The sequence below is a fragment of the Microcaecilia unicolor genome, chromosome 1 (genome assembly GCF_901765095.1).
Source record: "Microcaecilia unicolor chromosome 1, aMicUni1.1, whole genome shotgun sequence".
Lineage (NCBI taxonomy): Eukaryota > Metazoa > Chordata > Amphibia > Gymnophiona > Siphonopidae > Microcaecilia > Microcaecilia unicolor.
The window spans coordinates 462175036-462197184 of record NC_044031.1 but is presented as its reverse complement, the minus strand read 5'-3'; the positions used below and the strand labels follow the sequence as shown (position 1 = coordinate 462197184).

The 22149-nt window shown below is 42.5% G+C and overlaps 1 protein-coding gene across 12 annotated transcripts in view; it reads right to left on the bottom strand.

Moving 5' to 3' along the window:
• Positions 1-22149, bottom strand: part of PTPRM (protein tyrosine phosphatase receptor type M) — a 1370833-nt gene that overhangs the window by 484802 nt on the left and 863882 nt on the right. For all 12 annotated transcript variants that reach the window (XM_030213239.1, XM_030213256.1, XM_030213265.1 and 9 more), the window contains exon 13: positions 19904-19940. In XM_030213239.1, the coding sequence (XP_030069099.1) occupies positions 19904-19940 (37 nt within the window). The remainder of the gene's footprint in view (positions 1-19903; positions 19941-22149) is intronic.

The following is a 22149-nucleotide window of genomic DNA, read 5'->3' as shown; positions in this document are numbered from 1 at the left end:
GGTTCTGCTCAGAAAAATTTGGAACATCTGGCATTGCTGTAGATCATAAATTTAGTAGCATCTCTAACATCAAAATGCCTTTATGTCTAAACTTGGATGCTAGTCTCCCTGATGTCACACCAATTTAATTAATAATGCCAATGCTTGAATTCATCACACATACAATACTGATGTTGCCTTCATTTGTATATGACTGTCATGACATAAAGGGAGAGGGATGTTGCATTATTATGCATAAAAGTTGAAAACATTAAAATTGTTGTTAAACATAACAGTTAGCACAATTATGTACAGATAAAAGAGTCACATTTTCAGAGTTGTGTAGTAAGTAAGTAAATGTAACTAGTTAATATACTTACGTAAAAGTTTTATAACTTTTACTTGTAAAGACATACAGAAAAAATGTGTTACTTTTACTGAAGTAATAATTTTACCAATTTTTACTACTTTTACCTAGTTACTTCTGATGCTTGCAGTTAAAGGTAAAAAGTAAAAGTAGCAGAGAAACCTACATGATGATTCCTCAGTAAACCAAATGAAATAGCAAAACCTGGAACTGGATTTTGCAGTTGCAAACCTTGTCACACAAACAGTGGATCATCTCATCTTAAATTTTGGTGTTCAGGGAATACAACCTATAAGAACAGTAGAGTTGCCTGTGCTTGTTGAACTGGGTACTAGTCTCCAACCAAACAGAACAGTGATGAGTTCGGTCACTTTGAAGCACAGATGAAGCTGAAGCTGGTTGCAATTCTTGGTGAACAGATATATATCTCTACCACAACAGACTGCTCATCATCCCATGGAAAATTTTACATTGGTGTGACAGTCCACTGGATTGATAGTCTGTTTGTCTGGCGTTAAGACTGAAGAGTTTCCATACATTTGACATTCTTGCATCAGTTCTTGAAGATATTCAGAGTTTGCCATCAGACAAAAAATAGTTAGGACAACAACAGATAATGATTTCAACTTTGTGAAAGCCTTCTCTGTAATTGGACATTATGAAAATGATAAGGATGAAGATGCAAGAGATAAATTAGCACTACTACTAATGCAGATAACGACAACGATGATAAAGCATTTTTTTGCTATAAGGAAGTCTAGTGTTTCAGACAGAGATTCCCTTGATCAATACCTGCAGACCTGGCATACTCTAGCAACAGTGATTCAGTCATAGCTAATTAATAGCTTTCAGCAGATGGAACAAACCTGTTGCTTCAATTTGCATATTTCTGTTGCTTCCTACAGAGTAAAAAAATAAAAGGTAGAAAGGGACATCCAAGCAGACGTAGAACACAATCAATTCCTTTCCCAAAGAATATGCGGACAGATTTAATTTTGATTTGCCCATACATTAAATGAAACCTGCAAAGTATTTCAATTCTCTACTAGTATATGAAAAATACACAAAGAGGCAGATCTTATATAGGATGCAGAGAGGGGAAGTCAAATGACTAAATTAGGACATGTGGAATTCTCGCATTATTTTACAGGAAACTCTATCAAGTGTAGACCCTCTTGTAAAACAGCAGCAGAAATGTACATCCAAATCTATCCGCACCCAGAGAGAACAGCTTTTTGCATATGGAAAAAAAATCCAAACAAACGTAGAACCCCAATATCACAAACATAGTGGGAGCTGATCTGTCAGAATGCTGCTCCATTGAGACCTTCCCCAATAGAACACCCTCAATTTCCCACATGGTACTCGCCAATTCAAAGCCCTTCCCTGCCTAGGGAAGAAAGGCTGAAGAGGCTCCCCCCTTGCAGCCCCAAACCCTCTCAATTCCCGACCCATTCCCTGGGTTTACTAGGGAGTCCCTGGGGGTTTAAGTGGGGTGGAAACAATGCCCACTTGCTTCTGCCTTGATGATGCTGGTTCTCAAAATGGCCACCAAGATCTCTAGCAGTAATATCACAGTATTACCACTAAGGATCGGATTTCCATATATGGGCATTTGCCTTACCCTTAGCAGAAATACAGCAATATTAAAACTAGAAGTCTTGGCAGCCATTTTGAGGGCCAGCAAAACTCCTACCCACTAGACCCCAAGGAATCCTGGTAGGTCCGGGGTGGGGGTGTTGGGAATATAAGAGGAAGCCTCTTCGTCCCTTCTGCATTAGGGGGTTACCACATTGTGGGAGTTTGAGGACAATCAGGTGTGGGTCCTATCAGTGGGGTCTCCTCTCAGGGGAGACAGATGCCATAGAGGGGGGGGGGTCACATGTTAGAAGGGATGCCATTGGGATGGGGGATGCCACAGGGGGTCTCATGTCAAGGGAATTGCTCCTGTAGGGGGATGCCATTGGAGGGGGTGATGAAGCAGGGGGTTTCATGTTGAGTGGGTCCTGCAGTTTATTATTTAAAAAAATTGAATTAAATAATATGAGAGCTTATGCATTGAGCTAGCAGTCCTTTTACTGTATCAGGAACATACTGTACCAGGAACTCTGGTCTGCAAAGACATGGTCTGATGCTCCCACGTCACATCTTAAAAGAGCTGCTATGGTATCCATGAGATGGCCCCTAGCCCCCCAGCACAGGGCCCCATAATATAAAATCATCCCCCAATACAAGTCCCCAACCTGAACCTCCATGCTGTACCCCCCCCAAGCCAAAGGTTCCATCCCAGAAGTCCCCCCTCACTGGAAACCCCCACTAGAATATAAATGTCCCCTGCTAGGTCCTCCCACCCTTCTGAAGGCCACCCCTCCAGGCATACCATAACAAAGTCTTGTTGTCTGGTAAGTTCCGGACAGAGCGAGCCCCAGTTACTCTTGCCATCACCACCACTGGGACCCAAAATGGTGCCGGCGGCGCCTGGAGGGGGTTAGGGTTATATTTTGCAGGGTCTTCCAGTTGCAGATGGAACTTTCAGGGGGGATTCTGGAAGGTGGGGGGGGGGTATTTCAGGTTGGGGGACTTGTGCTAGTGGATTTGTGCTGGGGGTGGGGCCACCTTGCATTTCTATGGCAGCCCCTTTTAAGACACAGCTTGCAATCAGCATTATATGCATATATCATGGAAATCAGGAACGTAGGGAAGCGCAATACTGCAGGTTGGTATTTCCATAGTAAAAATCACTGTGCAATACAAGTCAAAATTTTATTGCACCTTGATAACTTTCAACTGAATCAAATTTTAAGTAAAAATGTGCAAAAATATAAAAGTTAGTTTGCGAAGTCTGCTTATCATTGCCAAAAGCTAATTCTCCTCTAATTCAAGAAATGGAAAATTCATTGAAGAAATCGTGCAAGCAAACATTTCATTTGGGACTTCTGTCCAAAAGTGACAATTTCAAAATTTGGGCTCTTGTACTGAGGAACACATTTTCAGTAAAGGTTAGGGTCTTAGATTTAGGATTGATTTCATCAGGGCAGCACAGTAATTTGAAATAACACAGAAGCAATAAATATGTGCACAGGTCTGACAGCACAAGAACCATTTAGTGAGGGGCGAAGTCAAGTATCCAGAAAGGTATGCTCTGATATCATCCATCTGCCTGGCCCACTAGCCATTACCAAATAAAGAGTAATATGAAGCAGAGAACTGGTCTTGAATCTCCTAGGAGATATAAGTACATAAGTAATGCCACACTGGGAAAAGACCAAGGGTCCATTGAGCCCAGCATCCTGTCCACGACAGCGGCCAATCCAGGCCAAGGGCACCTGGCAAGTCCATTTAGTAGTGGTTTACGCCTTGTCCTTTAAGAAACCGTCTAACCCCTTTTAAAACTCTGCCAAGCTAACTGCCTTCACCACGTTCTCCAGCAACGAATTCCAGAGTTTAATTACACGTTGGGTGAAGAAACATTTTCTCTAATTTGTTTTAAATTTACTACATTGTAGTTTCATCGCATGCCCCCCTAGTCTTAGTATTTTTGGAAAGCGTGAACAGACGCTTCACATCCACCTGTTCCACTCCACTCATTATTTTATATACCTCTATCATGTCTCCCCTCAGCCGTCTCTTGTCCAAGCTGAAAAGCCCTAGCCTCCTTAGTCTTTCTTCATAGGGAAGTCGTCCCATCCCCGCTATCTTTTTTGGTAGCCCTTCGCTGCACCTTTTCCAATTCTACTATATCTTTCTTGAGATGCGGCGACCAGAATTGAACACACTACTCAAGGTGCGGTCGCACCATGGAGCGATACAACGGCATTATAACATCCTCACATCTGTTCTCCATACCTTTCCTAATAATACCCAACATTCTATTCGCTTTCCTAGCCGCAGCAGCACACTGAGCAGAAGGTTTCAGTGTATTATCGACGACGACACCCAGATCCCTTTCTTGGTCCGTAACTCCTAACGTGGAACCTTGCATGACGTAGCTATAATTCGGGTTCTTTTTTCCCACATGCATCACCTTGCACTTGCTCACATTAAACGTCATCTGCCATTCAGCCGCCCAGTCTCCCAGTCTCTTAAGGTCCTTCTGTAATTTTTCACAATCCTGTCGCGAATTAACAACTTTGAATAACTTTGTGTCATCAGCAAATTTAATTACCTCGCTAGTTACTCCCATCTCTAAATCATTTATAAATATATTAAAAAGCAGCAGTCCTAGCACAGACCCCTGAGGAACCCCACTAACTACCCTTCTCCATTGTGAATACTGCCCATTTAAGCCCACTCTCTGTTTCCTATCCTTCAACCAGTTTTTAATCCACAATAGGCATTTCCTCCTATCCCATGACCCTCCAATTTCCTCTGTTAGCTTTCATGAGGTACCTTGTCAAACGCCTTTTGAAAATCCAGATACACAATATCAACTGGCTCCCCTTTGTCCACATGTTTGTTTACTCCTTCAAAGAATTGAAGTAAATTGGTCAGGCAAGATTTCCCCACACAAAAGCCGTGCTGACTTGGTCTCAGTAATCCATGTCCTTGGATGTGCTCTGTAATTTTGTTTTTGATAATAGCCTCTACCATTTTCCCCGGCACCGACGTCAGACTCACCGATCTATAATTTCCCAGACCTCCCCTGGAACCTTTTTAAAAAATCGGCGTTACATTGGCTGATACTGAGGAAGCTGAAAAGTTGGGAGTACAAGAAGGCCTCTAATGAATGCCAATTGCCAGCTCTGAGGAAGTTGCACCCTGGAAATGAAGGGGAGAGGGTCCCAAAAAACAGAAAGGCAGTTAATCCGCAAGCTCCAAGATGGGACGTTACAAAAGCAGATCAGTGGTAGATATTAAAACTTTTATGCATGTAAAATAGCAATCTCCTTGCATCGCCCGACACTGGCCTTGTTTCACCCAAAAAGGGCTGCCTCAGGGGCTATCCTGTGGTTTTTACTGGCGAACACCTATAGGGAATGTCAGCAAAACTGTTGACAGTATCTTTGTTGGGAAAAAACCTAGCACAAACACAATTGTAGAGGTGTGGTCCTTACAACTGACAAAATGGCATATACAGACTCCTCTCACTTTCGCTGGAAGAAACGATAGCGAGAGGAGTCTCCTCTTCAATCAGTTCAAAACTCTGCTGCGCATTCAATTCAATTTCTCTTACTGACCTATAAGTGCATTCACTCTACCGCTCCCCAGTACCTCTCCACTCTTGTCTCTCTCTACGCCCCCCCTCGGGTACTCTGTTCTGTGGATAAATCTCTCTTGTCTGTCCCCTTCTCCTCTACTGCTAATTCCAGACTCTGTTCCTTTTATCTCGCTGCACCTCACGCCTGGAATAGACTTCCCGAGCCTGTACGTCTAGCCCCGTCTTTGGCCATTTTCAAATCCAGGCTAAAAGTCCACCTCTTTAATGCTGCTTTTGACTCCTAACCACTACTCACTTGCCCTGTACCCTTTCATCCCCTCCTCTTTAATTCCCTTATCTCTTAGTTGTTCTGTCTGTTTTGCCTGTACTATTTAGATTGTGAGCTCTTTGAGCAGGGACTGTCTTTTCATGTATGGTGTACAGCGCTGCGTATGCCTTGTAGCGCTATAGAAGTGATAAGTAGTAGTAGTAGAGTCTGTATACACCATTTTATCAGTTGTAAGGACATTCCCTATAGGTGTTTGCCAGCAAAAACCACAGGATAGCCCCTGAGGCAGCCCTTTTTGGGCAAAACACGGCCAGTGTCGGGCGATGCAAGGAGATTGCTATTTTACATGAATAAAAGTTTTAATATCTACCGATGAAGGGGGGAGGAGCATATATGCTCCCAGGAATGACACATACCTGCGACGCTTATGCTCATGAAATTTTTCATTGAATGAGCTGGCATTCTCCACATGCCCTCTCATAGTGCTCTTTAGACTTCCATCTCCTGCCACCTGTCCTTCTCGCCCTGAAGTGGTATCCCTCCCTCAATTTCCCATCCTGCTTCCCCCCAAATGATGAATGAATATTTTATATTAATAAAAATATTATTTCCTTATCTCAGTTGTCAAATGTTTATTATTGCTGGTACATGGTTCTCCACTCCCTGTGCCCTGCCCATATGCACTCCCATGGGAACCCCCCCCCCCCCCCCCACTAAGAACACACCATAAGAACATAAGTATTGCTATACTGGGACAGACCAAAGGTCCATTAAGTCCAGTATCCTGTTTCCAACAGTGGCCAATCCAGGTCACAAATACCGGGCAAGATCCCAGAACAGTAAAACAGATTTTATGTTGCTTATCCCTGAAATAAGTTGATAATTAACCTACTTCGGTGGGTAAAGTTGAATCTCCGTTACCAGTTTGATTATTTATGTTGAATGTTAATAAAGGTATGGTTTTGATATATTAGAAAAGGTTGAATATAGTTTGGTAATATTTAGGTTATAATAGTGACAACATGAAATAAGTAGTGGGTATTCCCAAGTCCATCTTAATAATGGCTATGGACTGTTCTTTTAGGAAATTATCCAAACCTGTTTTTTAGCCCTGCTAAGCTGATTGCTTTTACCACAAATACCACAAATTCCAGCGTTTAATTACATGTTTAGTGAACAAATATTTTCTCCGGTTTGTTTTAAATTGACTACTTAGTAGCTTCATTGCATGCCCGCTAGTCCTATTAATTTTTGGAAAGAGTAAACAAGCGATTCACAGCTACCCATTCCACTCCACTCAGTATTTTATAAACCTCTATCACATTTCACCTCAGCCGTCTCTTCTTCATGCTGAAGAATCCTAGCTGCTTTAGTCTTTCCTCATAAGGAAGTCGTCTTAGCCCCTTAGTCATTTTTGTCACCCTTCTCTGTACCTTTTCTAATTCCATTATATCTTTTTTGAGAGATGGTGATCAGAACTGCACATAGTTTCTGAGGTGCAGTTGCACCATGGCGTGATACAAAGGCATTATAACATTACATTCTATTTGCTTTCTTAGATACTACTGCACACTGAGCAAAGAGTTTCAACATGTCATCAATAATGAAACCTAGATCCTTTTCCTGGGCAGTGAACCCAAATGTGGAACCTTGCATCATGTAGCTATAGTTTGGATTCCTCTTACATGCATGCATCACGTTGCACTTGCTCACATTAAACATCATATGCCTTTCGGATGCCCAATCTCCCAGTATTATAAGGTCTACTGTATATCAGTATGCAGTTCCACCCAAAAGAGTGAACAGAATGTTAGGAATTTTTGGGAAAGGAATAGAGAATAAAATAAAGAATATCATAATGCCTCTGTACTGCCCAATGGTGACACTGCATCTTGAGTATTGTGTGCAATTCTGTTCACCACATCTCAAAAAATGATGTAGTGGAACTGTAAGAGGTACAAAGAATGACAACCAAAATGATTAAGGAGATGGAATGATTCTCACATGAGGAAAGGCTAAATAGGTTTAAGGCTCTTCAGTTTGGAAGAATAGGCAGCTGAGGGGAGATACGATACTATACAATCCTAAATAGAGTGGAATGGGTAAATGTGAACTCTTTGTTTATTCTATCACACAGTACAAAGACTAGGGACACTTCATGAAGTTAAATAGTAACATATTTAAACCAAACAGGAGAAAATATTTTTTCATTCAACATATAGTTAAGCTCTGGAACTCATTTCACGTTTCTTTCCCAGAAGAGTGCTAGATTTGGAAGGTTTTTGCCCATGATAGTCCGATTTAGAGCTGATAGCATTTCCTGAGGCTAGTCCTTTCTAAAAACAAATTTTACTTGTTTACTTGCTAATAATTGCATTTTTTCATTTGAGTTGGTTATTTTTGTGACCCCAGTAGTGTCATGCAACAATGTCTAGTTTTCCCCAAGCAGCAAGGTGGACCCTCTATTCCAGGGCAGCCCTCTGTGTCACAGCATAAGTACATCAGTACACAACCATCACCAGACTAGGAGGCAACATGGCTTTAACAAAGGAAAATCCTGCCACACAAATATTACTGACTTCTTTGACTGGGTGACCAAAGAACTGGATGAAGGACTTGCACTACTTGGATTTCAGCAAAGTCTTTCATACGGTCCCCCACAGAAGATTCATGAATAAGCTGAAAGGGTAGAACTTAGGACCAAAAGTGGTGAACTGGATAGGAAACTGGTTGACCGACAGGTGGCAGCGGAATTAGAAAAGGTTCAAAGAAGAGCAACCAAAATGATAAAGGGGATGGAATTCCTCCCATATGAGGAAAGGCTAAAGAGGTTAGCACTCTTCAGCTTGGAAAAAAAGAAGGCTGAAGGGTGATACAATAGAGGTCTATAAAATCCTGAGTGGTGTAGAATGAATAGAAGGGAATCGATATTTTACTCTTTCAAAAAGTAAAAAGACTCAATGAAATTACATGGAAATACTTTTAAAACAAATAGGAGGAAATATTTTTTTCACTTAAAGACTAGTTAAACTCTGGAACTTGCTGCTGGAGGATGTGGTAACAGCAGTTAGCATATCTGGGTTTTAAAAAGGTTTGAACAAGTTCATGGAGGAAACAGCCATAGTCTGTGATTGAAATGAACATGGGGAAGCCACTGTTTGCCCTGGGATTGGTAGCATGGAATGTTGCTACTAATTGGGTTTCTGCCAAGTACTTGTGACCTGGTTTGGCCACTGTTGGATGCTGGATAGTGGGTTAGATGGATCATTGATCTGATTCAGTATGGTAATTCTTATGTTCTTATGGATTTTGCCAAGTCCACCTTAATAACAGTTTGTGGACTTTTAAGAATGTGTCCAAACCTTTTTTAAATCCAGCTGTGCTAACCACTACCACTATGTTAAGCCACATTCTCTGGCAACAAACTGCACAGCTTAATTACATATTGAGTGAAGAAATATTTTCTCTCATTTGTTTTAAATGTACCACCTAGTAGTTTCATTGAGTGACCCCTTGTCCTTGTATTTTTGGAAAGAGTAAACAAGTGATTCATGTCTACCCATTTGACTCCACTCAACAGGCTGCCTGTACACACCTCCTCCAAAGTGCTGCTGTGGCAAAGGAAAGAGATAGGGTAATGAAGAGATGGCACACTCACATGCATGCACACACAGGACACAAGAATGATGTGCCCCTATGACATAACCCAACACCTATGCACGCTTACACACAAGGCAAAGGGGTGTTGTCCTTAGAGGTATATTGACCACAGCTCATGTAGATACATGGTGGTGGTGGCTGGGGGGGTTATGTGTTTTGGGGCACATAGAATAAAAATAGTCATTTGTGCAAAAAATTGTATTGGATGAGTTCATTTGTTGCAGCCAGAGCATGCTGGTGGGCTTGTGGGGGTGAAACATCCTGATGTTGTACAGACTCTACTTTCTCATTTCTTTGTAACATAGGGCCCTCTGGATCAGGCATCGTGCAACTGAAGGCTAGGTTGTGAGCATTCAGCAGGCCATAAACATATCCCATACTTTGCCTGAGTGTAGAGTAATTCTCCTCAATTTTCTATCCAGGCACATGAAGTGAGATTTCAAAATGCCAAAAGTATTCTCTGACATCCCTGGTCTGTCTATGTAACTTATTATAGTTCTCTTCAGCTGCATCCTCAGCGTGGGCTTGGAGGGGATAATTATCTGTAAGATCTTGAGAGGATACCCTCTGTCACCTGCAGGGGAAAGACTAGAGTGGATGTGAATGAGAATGTACTTGATGTTGTGGGGGTTGACACATCATTGCATAAGTGGTCCCAGTAGCCTGCAGGGTTGACTGGTACACATAGTTAAAGTCATCCATGGGGAAAGAAAGAGCCAGTTGGGTGTTGTGTGCCATCCCCCAGTGATCTAGTCGTTCTCCAGGCAGTCATGTAGGCTTGTGACAAAATGTAACCAATGTGAAAGGAGCCCGAGTAGCAAGCACACACATCTGTAATATTTGAGGCATTGTAAACCACCTACATGTTAAGGGAATGGAAAGACTTTCAGATCCATAGGTATTCTCTTTGTCCGCAAGTGGTCTTATGGCTATGTGTGTGCAGTCAACGGGACAGATCATAGAATTCTTTCCTAGTTTGAAGTTGCTGTGCTCTTGTTCAGGGAAGAGAATATATTGAGAGAGGCTTTCCTGAAAAAAGCCTATTGAAACTGAGCAATACAGTGTGAGGTGGCTGATTGGCTAATGCATGCTGCAGCCCTAAGTGGGGTCTGGAAGGATCTGATGACAAAAAATTTTAGGGCTGTGGTGGCCTTCAGGAGAAACTGGGCATTGCTTGTCTCATCCACACAGAAAGATCTAGGTCTGCTCCAGCTGGTTTCATAGGTCTTCTATTGTCCCCTTATCAAACCTTAACCTGTGAAGGCTTAGATCCTCTGTCATATGCATGAACTGTGCTATGGGCCTGTATAGCCTCTTCATAGGGGTCCCTCTTTCTTCTTAATTGCCTCTCTCTCCTATGAGCCAGTGCCCAGTACAACACCTGGCTTCCACTCATGCTTTTCACTACCACCACCACCACCACCACTCACCACCCACTATGGCACAGGAGGCCACATACCCAGTGGCTGAGGAATATACTCAGGTAGATTCTCATATACATACACAGACTGCCACTAGCACAGAGAAGGACAGTGTGCTCTGGGAGGAGAGGGGGGATGACAGAGATGGAGACTGTGAAGACAGGGCTAGGAGAGTGGGTGGGTGGCTTTATTGGTAGAGAAGTGTAAGAGTGAAAGAGAAAGAAGGGAGTTGGGGGAAATGGGGCAATAGAAGTATTAATGATGGCAAGAGATGTTGATAGTTTGAGAAGGAGTAAGGATTGACCATGTACTGAGTCACTAAATGGTAGCACAATGCACCAATCAATGCTTATCATTCCAGCAGGTGTAAATACTTCTGGTGATGTGCACACACACCTAATATTTATGAAATAATTCATATGCATGTACTTTTGGGTCCCATACAGTGCACACCCATTCTCCACCCAGAACATGCCCCTTTTGATGGCACGTACTTGTACCTGCCATTGTGTATATATACTTACACATTTTCCTCCTTTATAGAATCATGATAAGTGCGATCCCTGCTGTTTGGGTGCCCATCTGTTCCTTTTAAAGAATTCATTTGACACCTTTCTTCTATAGAACCACCCTAATGTTGTTTAAGAATAGTGCACCCTAATAAAAATACTCAAAATGAAACACTTCTTAAAGCAAAAGAAAATCTAAAGAAAAAACAAGAGAAATGATAAAACACTGTACAAAATAAAAAAATGTTCCAATCTGTTCTCCTTCTATTAATTTGCTCAGATTTAGAACCCTAACAGGCCTATTTTCGAAAGAGAAGGACACCCATCTTTCGGCACAAATCAGAAGATGGGCCTCCTTCTCACAGGGTCGCCCAAATCGGCATAATCGAAAGCCGATTTTGGGTGTCCCCAACTGCTTTCCATCGCGGAGACAACCAAAGTTCACGGGGGCGTGTCAGAGGTGTAGCGAAGGCAGGACTCGGGCGTACCTAACACATGGGCGTCCTCGACCCATAATGGAAAAAAAGGGTGTCTCTGACGAGCATTTGGACGACGTTACCTGGTCCAGTTTTTCTTACAACCAAGGCACACAAAGGTGCCCGAACTGACCAGATGACCACCAAAGGGAATCGGGGATGACCTCCCCTTACTCCCCCAGTGGTCACTATCCCCCTCCCACTATCAAAAAAGAACTTTAAAAATATTTTGTGCCAGCCTCAAATGTCATACTTAGGTCCATCGCAGCAGTATGCAGGTCCCTGGAGCAGTTTTAGAGGGTGCAGTGCATTTCAGGCAGGCGGACCCAGGCCCATCCCCCCCACCTGTTACACTTGTGGTGGTAAATGTGAGCCCTCCAAAACCCACCAGCAAACCCACTGTACCCACATCTAGGTGCCCCCGTCACCCGTAAGGACTATGGTAGTGGTGTACAGATGTGGGTAGTGGGTTTTGGAGGGGGGGGCTCAGCACACAAGGTGGGGGATCTATGTACTTGGCAGCTTTTTCTGAAGTCCACTACAGTGCCCCCTAGGGTGTCTGGTTGCTGTCCTGGCATGTCAGGGGGATCAGTGCACTACGAATACTGGCTCCTCCCACGACCAAAGGGCTTGCATTTAGTCATTTCTGAGATGGGCGTCCTTAGTTTCCATTATCGCCAAAAATCAGAAACGACCAAGTCTAAGAACGACCATCTCTAGGGACGACCTAAATGTCAAGATTTGGGCGTCCCCAACCGTATTATCGAAACAAAAGATGGACGCCCATCTTGTTTGATACTACAGGTTTCCCTTCCCCTTCGCTGGGACATCCTGTGAGGATGTCCTCAGGAAAACCTGGACGTCCCTTTCGATTATGACCGTCTAAGGGGCCCTTTTACAAAGTTGCGGTAAAAAGTGGTCTTAGTGTGCCCTTATGCAGGTTTTTTCTGCATATTAAGGCCATTTTTACCGCAGCTAGAAAATAGCCAATTTTCTATTTCTTGTATTAATGGCCATATGTTAATGTTTCCATTGGCAAATGACCATTAAAAAATATAGTGCATGTGCATTTACCAACACCTATTTTGCAGGTGGTAAGAGCTCACACACTAATCCTACGTTAACTAGTTAGTAAACAGTAATATAGCTGCACTGAGTAGATATTTTTCAGAAAAGACTGCCAGTCTCCAGATGGCGTACAGAAGAGGAAAATATTTTAAAGAGATATTGGAGGGGGATAATCAAATGGGGGCGCCATCTCCAAGGGCGCCCATCTCTAAGGACTGCCCCGTAAAGGGGCGGGGCAACCCGTATTATTGAAACAAGATGGATGTCCATCTTTTGTTTGGATAATACGGTCGGGGGTGCCCAAATCATGAAATTTAGGTTGTCCCTGGTTTCGGCGATAATGGAAAGCGAGGACGCCCATCTCAGAAACGACCAAATCCAAGCCATTTGGTTGTGGGAGGAGCCAGCATTCGTAGTGCACTGGTCCCACTAACTGAATGTAAAAAGGCCTTCCCTTACCGATCCGGAAAGGAACGGGCATGCATGAAGGAAATTGCATGCAAATGAGCTGCTCGCTGTTAGCTCATTTGGATACGATTTCCTTCCTAAGGAGGGGAAGCGACAGCAGTTGAGGATGTCCAAAATGTGGATGTTTCTGTGAGAAGGATGTCCATGCCTTTGCTATGCCTCCGACACCCTATTTATTTATTTGGATTTTGTACCACAAGTAGCAGCAGTAGGATTTGAACCGGAGGAGTGGCCTAGTGGTTAGAGCACTGGTTGTGCAATCCAGAGGTGACCGGTTCAAATCCCACTGCTGCTACTTGTGATCCAAAAACCAAATAAATAAAGAGAGTGTTGGAGTCATAGCAAAGGTACGGATGTCCTTCTTACAGAAACATCCACATTTTGGACGACCTCGACTGCTGTCGCAGGGACAGAGGCATAACAAAGGACATACTCTATAAAAAAAAAAGACAAGTTTTTGAAGTTGTGTTTTTGGGGTGGTAGGTGGTTAGTGACCCTTCGGTGGTCATCTAGTCAGTTCGGGCACATTTTTGATGATTGGTCATGAAAAAAAATGAACCAAGTAAAGTCGGCCAAATGCTCGTCAGGGACGCCCTTCTGTTTTCCATTATCGGCTGAGGACGCCCATCTGTTAATCATGTCCCCGTCCTGCCTTCGGTACACTGCCAACACGCTCCCTTGAACTTTGGTCATCCCCGCGATGGAAAGCAGTTGAGGACGGCCAAAATTGGCTGTCGATTATGCCAATTTAGGCGACCTTAGAAGAAGGACACCCATCTCCCGATTTGTGGTCAGAAGATGGGCGCCCTTCTCCTTCGAAAATAAGCAGGTTTGTCTCCTTCAGTTCCTTGACGCGACTATAGTAATTTGATGCAGCAGACTGAAGGTCATATACCATGCCATAAGTATTCAGTGTGTTTGATTATGTTGACCCTCAAAATCCGATATATTTAACACAACATACTTTGCAACATAATACTACCTGTGATTCATATTTTGTGGTATATGTAATCAAATGCACTTGTGAAAAAGTAGGACAGATATCGAGGAACCTCAAAACAAGATTAATAGAGCACCGTAGTTCTCTTCATAGAATAATTAAGGAAGCAGCACTGGTGGAACTTTGTTTACTTGAAAATCATCGGTTTGAAGATTTAAAGTGTTTTGCATTGGACCGCGTGAGAGAGAATATCAGAGAAGTTGATCGAAAACTACTTTTGTGCTGTGAACAGTGCTGGATTTTTCGATTAAAGACCTTGTACCCAGATGGTTTGAATGCAAGCAATGAGTGGATACACTTTTTTTTAAGAAGTAAGGGAATATCTGATATGTGTATTATCCCAGTCTCTGTGATTTTAGCTCGTTCAAATTGACATGTAGTTGGACCTATGATGGAATTGAAGGACATCTGATTGATTAAATGATTTAAATAGAGGTTGAGAAACACCAAAACGCCATTTTGCTCAGAGTCACTAGTGAACCAATGAGCAGTAAGTGCTTGAAAATTTATTCTACAGCTTTTGAGTACTTATATTTTTCTGTACAATTTATGGTAGTTTTGTTTTTCAGCACAACAGAAAAGCCTGTTTCCCCCTGAGGCAGCAGTTCTAGACTGCAAAACGCTGGCTGACATCGGGGACATGTGGTCTGCTTTAAAGTTAGATACTAAGAGAAGAATTTTTATATAAGAAAGTAAAAAAGACATAAAGAAATCATTCATTAAAACTTTGAACTCTTTATTTTGAAAAAATTAGGAGGAAGGTTTTTTAGCCAGTGATGGACGTTACACAGGTTGATTATATTTCTTTCCTGTGGTAAACTGAGGCGTTTTTCTTCCAACCATTATAAAGGGTCATATAGAACTATTTAAATACTGAACACAAGATTAGTGAAGTTTTTTTGATGTATTTATAACACTTCACTCTTTTTCTTAACATTTGTTTAAGTGAGAAATGCCAGCTATCAAACTGATATCATATGTACCTCAATATCAATAGCAAAATAGCTAAACAACCAAATTGAAATGTATTTCCCAGTGTCAAGATTTCATTTAACACTTCGGGCCATATGTATGTAGCTTTTCCTCCCCCAGTAACAAGGGGCCCTGTTTACTAAGCCGCACTGTAGTTGTGCTAGCATTTTTAGCGCATAAGTAAACAGGGCCACAAATGAGTAAAATGCTCGGTTGTGTATGCTCCCTTAAAATCCAAAGTGGGTAATATGGAGAAAGTAATTTTGTTTACTAGTGATGTAATAAAATGCATTATTTCTCATTTTAATATGTCCAATGATATACCACCATTTTATGTTTCTTCTTTGTTCATGTTTCTTTGAACTGTAAACATTTGAAATCACACACAATAGTAGTAACTAAGGAAGCATACAAAACATACAGTGGCATAGCTTTCTTACAGATTTGTAAAATAGGTGTGTTTGTGTGAGTATGTGTGGGGGTGGGGGATGTATGCACGGTATATGTTCATGTTAGAAATGTTAAATAGTAGTAGTAGTGTAAATTGAGAGGTGTGAGGTGGGGTGGCTTGAAGGTACCTTTTGGCACCATGTGTTTGGGGAAAGGGGGGATGGGAATGATTGAGGCAGAGGTGTATGTGCAGTGGTGTGCTGGTAAATGTTTAACAACAGGCTCTCTCCCTGGTCCCCCTCTGCGCCCCCCCCCCAATTGCAGAGCTGGCTATAGCCGGGGAGAGAGCCTGGCGGGGGGGGGGGGGGGGTGGTAATGCATTACTCCAGGAAAAAAAAATGATCCCAGGTTCCAATCTAATTCATGTTTAATGTGCGATAAAATGCCATAAATAAGTAAATAAATATAAACTTTTAATGTTTAGCACCTGATTCTCAAAGTGAACATATTCCAAACACTATAATGAAAATAAAATGATTTTTTTCTACCTTTGTTGTCTGGTGACTGTTTTTCTGATCATGCTGGCCCAGTATCCGATTCTGCTGCTATCTGTCCTCTTAACTTCGTTTCCAGGGCTTCCTTTCCATTTATTTCTTTCCTTTCCTCCTTTCTTCTTCATTTCTGGTCCTCAGCTTCTGCCTATTCATCCATGTGCAGTTTTTCTCCTCTCTTCCTTTTCGCTCATCACATCTCCTTCCTCACTCTTCCCTACCCTTCTCTCCCCCTGCCCTGCATGCACCCATACTCAGCGACCCTCCTCTTCCCTGCCCTCCATGTACACATACCCAGCGACCCTCCTCTCCCCTGCCCTGCATGCACCCATACCCAGTGACCCTCCTCTCCCCTGCCCTCCATGCACCCATACCCAGCGACCCTCCTTTCCCCTGCCCTGCCCTCCATCCACCCATGTCCAGTGACCCTCCTCTCCCCTGCCCTGCATGCACCCATAACCAGCGACCATCCTCTCCCCTGCCCTGCATGCACCCATACCCAGTGACCCTCCTTTCCCCTGCTCTCCATCCACCCATGTCCAGCAGTGACCCTCCTCTCCTCTGCCCTGCAAGCACTGAAAATAATGAGGTCTGCCACCTCTGTTACCCAGCGACCCTTCTCTCCCCTCCATCCATCCACCCATGCCCAGTGACTCCCTTCTCTCCCCTGCCACCCCTTCCCGAGTTGTTCAGCGAATTCTCCTCCCTCCCTCCGGAACCAGTCCCTCACTGACCTGACTCTGAGTCACCCTGCCTTGTCATTCGAACTCTTCGGGGCAGGCAGTCTTGCCTGCCCGCTGCCAGCGCTGACTCTCCCCCACTGCCGGATTGCGCTTCAAAATGGCCTCCGAGACTTACAAGGGTGACCTCCAAGACTTCAGCAGAAGTCTTGCGAGGCCACCTCTGGAAGTTTCAGCGGCCATTTTTAAAGCGCGAACCGGCAGCGGGGGAGAGTCAGCGCTGGCATTGGGCAGGCAAGACTACCTGCCCCGAAGAATTCGAAGGACAAGGCAGCGTGAGGGACCGGATCCGGAGGGAGGGAGGAGAGCTGGCTTGCGCGTTTTAACAACCGGCTCGCAAGTCGGAAGAAAATTTAACAACCGGTTCTTGCGAGCCGGCTCCAACACACCACTGTGTATGTGTATACATGTATATGTGGTACGAAGGTGTTAATATGTGTGTGTTATACAGGGAAGTGATAACTTATGTGTGTGAGTACTGTCCCTGGTTTCTCTATAGTGCGACTAAAGTTGCATGCGTAAATCCAGTCATATTATGGATTTGTGTGTACAACTTTACTTAACAAGTCAATCAGTGACGATAATTGCCACTTAAGAAGCAAATTTTGACACTAATTGTTATTAATTAGAATTTACATGCACAACTGTCTAAGCTTATTCTGTACAGTGATGCGCGCAAATTATAAGTCGCTCAGGGCATGGAATGGGCAGGTCGTTGGTGTTTCTAAAATATATGTTCATTGTTGTAGAATACACCCGCTCCACACCTAATTTCAGCGTCGGCACTACACCAAGTTTTACTTGAGGTAACTGCCCATGTCTAAATTTAGTCAAGCGAACAGGCGCACACCGTATTCTATAAACCACACAGAACTTTAGGCGTATTCTATAAAATATAGGCATACTTCATAGAATACACCGAGGAGTATTTTTGTTCCACGTGGAATTTTCAGGCACCATATACAGAATCTAGCCCTGTATGTGCACACACACTCATATGGTAATTAAGAGCAATTCAATGCTGTTTAAATTCGTTACGTTTTCGGATTACTGTTCAAGCAATTTTATTACCTTATCAAGACTATAGTAATGCACTATATGGTGGACTCACAGTGAAATTTATAAAAACACTAGTAAAAAAGGCCCGTTTCTGACACAAATGAAACGGGCGCTAGCAAGGTTTTCCTCGGCTCCCCTGCAGCCACCCATGTCCAGCGACCCTCCTCTCCCCCTGCGCCCACTGCAGCCACCCATGTCCAGCAAACCTCCTCTCTCCCCTGCCCTCCCTCCTGCCACCCATGTCCAGTGACCCTCCTTTCTCCCCTGCCCCCTTCCAGCCACCCATGTCCAGCAACCCCCTGCCCCCTCTGCAGCCACCCATGTCCAGCGACCCTCCTCTGGACATGGATCAGCTGTGAGGCATAGTTTTTTTCCCCCCGGGTTCTGAAGTTGACATCATAATGGCTACGGTGATGTCAGCCTGATCTATGGAGCCTAGCAGACCAACTCGGAATGAGCCCAGGCAGCAAGTCAGAACATTGGAGGTGAGAATTATTATAGAGGAAATGCAGCTGCTTCAGAATACTGTGGTTAGACAGATTTGTAGGGTGAACCGATTTGAGAGAATTTCTCCTCATATAAAAGATCTTTATTGGTTGCCTGTGAACCTTAGGATAGAATTTGAAATTGCTTGTCTGACCTTTAAATCACTATCATGGCAGAATGCCTATAGCTCTATTTTCCATAGCAATCTTTTAAATAAACAAATTGATTCACATAGTGCATGTAATCTGATCCTGGCTTTCCCATCTTTAAGGAAATAGTTGGAACAATCTTTTAGTTATCAAAGTGTAAAAATATGGAATAGCTTGCCTCTTCACTTAGGACATGTAGCTCTTTTGTTTTTCACAAAAACTTAAAAATACATCTGTTTACTAAATATGGTATGGAATAATTTTTCTTGACATTATCGTTTTGTAATTCTCTCAGTTGTTGAGATACCATGTTATTGTTATCTGCGTTGAATCCTCTGTGGAATAATGTGGAATACAAGCAACCTCCCTATCTCTGATCTCACATTATCCCATACTGTCCTCCTAGATCACTCAGGTCTGCACAACAAAATCAACATGTAGTTCCCAGTTATCGTGTCTTCGTGCATGAACACACTAGACACTCTATTTTCTCTGTCCAAGCTCCCTGTCTATGGAATGACCTTCCAATTTCACTAAGACTAGAAACCTCATTAATAAAATTCAAGACAGATATTAAAACACATCTCTTTAGAGATACATATGGCTAATTTTTGTTGTTTTTTTCTCTCCCCATGGATTTACCATGGATTACTGCAATTTACCACAGATCGCAGTCCCTGTGTCATTCTCTATGTAGAAACAAATTTCTACTTTAATGTACTGTGAATTTTATTTTTAGATAGCAGAATGTGAAAAATGTATAAGATTGTGATGATTTTTATAAGAGATTTTAGTAAGTTCATAGTAGACTATACATGACTGTGTAGGAAAGATGTTCCATATAATATTATTAGGTTAGATAACTTGATTTTGGCCTTAACCACCCTGAAATCTGCTTAAGTAATCAGATATTTATAAATGACTATTTAATGAACAATACTGAATTCATGTTGTTTGAGAAAAAAAACACAGTGTGGCCTCAGCTAATCTGATATGGTGTTAAATCTAATTTAGATGCTTTTTCAGGAAAAGAAAAAAATATTTCTACAGCTCAAAAACATTTCTTTAAAAAGTTATGACAAACGTATCAACAGATTTTAGCAAGGAATACATGGCGCCATCTAAAGAAGAAAGGGTTTGAAAATTTTTCCAGTGTCGGGAAGCATAGATGGATTAACATACCTTTTGTGGCTATCCTGACGCAGTCGATTTTGGTTTCCTATGCCAAACAAAGAGGGGGAAAAACATATTTTGTGATTGTTGCCAGAACACATAACACTATATACAGTTTTATGAAAATATTGATAATATCCAATATGGGTACAGTGCATGCATGTACTTTAGATCACATATCTACAATCTCCTGAATGACTTGTGAACTTCAGCTACAGAAAACTGAAGCAGAATATATCTAGACAGGTAACAAATACTTCATTTAACATTTACCCAGAAGATAAAGGAAATATATCAGACATAATACGTGAAGCTTTCTTTAAAAGCTTTGCAAGCTCACTGACCTTGAAAGATATTTCGCCCTGAAGGCAAAGGCCCAGGCAGGATGTCAGAAGGTTTGAAAAAAAAAAAATCAATGGTATTTCACCATTTTGTATTGTCAGTACACATATAAAAAATGGCTAATATGATAGTTGGCAGAAACATTTCCAGGCTATCTGAAGAGAGCCAAAATGCATCAGTAATTAAATGGCCTCTACAGGTCTGCTCAGGAGATGAACGTTCAAGGAACAATCATACAACAGTTTATACTGTTGTATGTTGAGGTGTGCCTTTTGCATAGATTTTATTTTATATGATTAGTGTTAAGTATTTATTTTGTCATTATGCCTTTTGGTTTGTATTGTAGTTGTTTTTCATCTTTATCATCATTATTGGTACTTTTATTTTAGTATGTATTAGGATGTTTTATTTTATTCTTGTTTTTAGACCTTTATTTCAGAAACATATCCATGTGTAAATAGTGATATTTATACATGTATGTTGCATACATATATAAATACTGATTTCAGAAAGCTGCTATTTACATAAGGTAATCTATACCATGTAGAGGTATCCATAGGCGCCCCGTATAAGAGGCTTGGGGAGGCTAAGCCTCCCCAGCCGAATCGTCGACTTCCGCTTGTTGTGGAGCCCACCCTCCCGCCCCGCGGATTTTTATCTTTTATTTCCGTGGCAGCGACGTCAATGAAGAAAAAGAGTACAGGCTCACCGCCAGCTTCTCCCTTCTCTCTGCTCTCGCGGAAACAGGAAATGCATCACGGGACACTGTGTGCAGAGAGAAGGGAGAAGCTGGCGGCGAGCCTGTACTCTTTTTCTTCATTGACGTCGCTGCCACGGAGCGTATGGAGGTAAGCTCCGCCCCCTTTAGCCTCCCCAAACAGTTGGGCTACCGACCGTCTATGGAGGTATCAAGGAGGCATGGTTTGGGCATGGCTTGATGGAAACTAAAATGTATCCATGTATTCCCTATTTTATAAAGGGCATACAGAATACATGTGTATAGTGAAATATTTCAACGTCGGGTTTTGCACCTGCTCAAAAGTACACGTATTTTCAAAGCACTTAGTCTTCCAAAGTTCCATAGGCTTCTATGGAACTTTGGAAGGCTAAGTGCTTTGAAAATGAGCAATAGCTTTCAAAAGAAAATGCGTGTTTCATCCTGGGCATTACAGAAGGAATTAAGAGAGTCATTCTCCTTAAGCACATGTAGTTTATTTCAACTCCAAAACAAAACAAAGTTAGAAATTTAGCCTCACTATTTAATTGGTGGCATTTACACTTGTAGGCTTGTAAAATGGGGGCAACTGCATGTGGAAGTAGGGCTAGCTACATGTGGAAGTTGCAACATTGCCATTTTCCATGTGTAAGTGCCAATACCTTCACCTGGAAGCTGCTGAGTTCCATTCATTTTTTTCAACTTGTATATATGTAAAATGGCTGCTCCCACTGCCCATGCCAGCAAATAAACAGGCAGTCCTGTAGGTATTTTAGAAAAGGTTGTGTGTTTGGAACTGATCATGTGCCAACCTGAACATCTCAATTCTGAATCTCTATGCTTTGTGTAAAGGGGAAAATTAGGTTCTTACCTTGGTAATTTTCTTTCCTTTAGTCATAGCAGATGAAGCCATTACGTATGGGTTATGTCCATCAACCAGCAGGGGAGATAGAGAGCACTCAAACTTTCACAGTGCCCTCTTGGCCAGCTAGCTCCACTGCCTCTTCAGTATTTGAAGCTTCCAAAGCAGTATGGCAAACTGCAATGGGAATCACAAGAGCTTTCCTCACAAGGGCATGAACTCATAAAGGAGGGAATGCACATCCTCCTGGAGGGAATAAACTCATCCTCCTTATTGTATAAGTGGAGGGGAACACACGCGCCTCCTGGAGGGAATCACACATCCTCCCAACACACT